At 61.5% G+C, this 737-nt stretch overlaps 1 protein-coding gene across 1 annotated transcript in view; it reads left to right on the plus strand.

Moving 5' to 3' along the window:
• The first annotated feature begins 495 nt into the window (after window positions 1-495).
• Tspyl4 (TSPY-like 4) overlaps window positions 496-737 on the plus strand; it is a 3,693-nt gene continuing 3,451 nt past the window's right edge. Inside the window, exon 1 of the mRNA XM_013032789.1 lies at window positions 496-727. Coding sequence (XP_012888243.1) covers window positions 545-727 — 183 coding nt within the window. The 5' untranslated portion in view covers window positions 496-544. The remainder of the gene's footprint in view (window positions 728-737) is intronic.

The following is a 737-nucleotide window of genomic DNA, read 5'->3' on the forward strand; positions in this document are numbered from 1 at the left end:
CGAGGAACACATCTTCACCACCCAGCAACGCTTCACTTGTAATGTAAAACATCAAATCCTGATCGCAGTTCTTTAGCAACAGCTACCAAGGCCTTCCTTTCTAAAGGAGACTTGTCGATTGGCGAGCCCTCATTTTTCTTTATGGAAAGAGCCCGATGAACCGAATTTACTGGACAATGACGCCCGTCAATCAATCGGGAAGCTTAGAAATACAGGGCTATACGTTAACAGGGCCCTGACACGCTCGGGTTTGTTCCGCATCCATTTACGCACATCCAATTTCCTTCCCAGAAGACCGAATCCGTAACCCATCTTGAAACCAGACAAAGGGGGGGAGGCTGGCCGGACAGGCCCGGGCACCTGCGCGCCGCGTTCTGGCGCAGTGGAGAGAGATGCTACGGCCCTGACGTCACCGGTTGCCATGGCAGCGCCGCTCTGGAGGCAGCGAGGGGCGGCGCCAGGGGCTGACTGCAGCAGCGCCGCTTTACCGCAGAGGACCGGGAACGCTCGCTGCTCGGCCGCTGCGGGTCTGACATCCACCAAAATGAGCGGCCTGGATGGGGGCAGCAAGCTCCCCGTCGCCCAAGCCACGGCTCCCGGCGATGTGCCGGCAGATCCGAATCTAAACCGGTGCCAGGGCGTCGGCGAGGCGGCGCCGGTGATGGCGGACTCAGGTGAGCGCGGTCCGGAGGAGGCCGCAGCGGAGGGCGGCGCGCCCCGGGATCCCGTGGGGGACC

This window comes from Dipodomys ordii, unplaced genomic scaffold (assembly GCF_000151885.1).
Source record: "Dipodomys ordii isolate 6190 unplaced genomic scaffold, Dord_2.0 Scaffold157, whole genome shotgun sequence".
NCBI classification, from domain to species: domain Eukaryota; kingdom Metazoa; phylum Chordata; class Mammalia; order Rodentia; family Heteromyidae; genus Dipodomys; species Dipodomys ordii.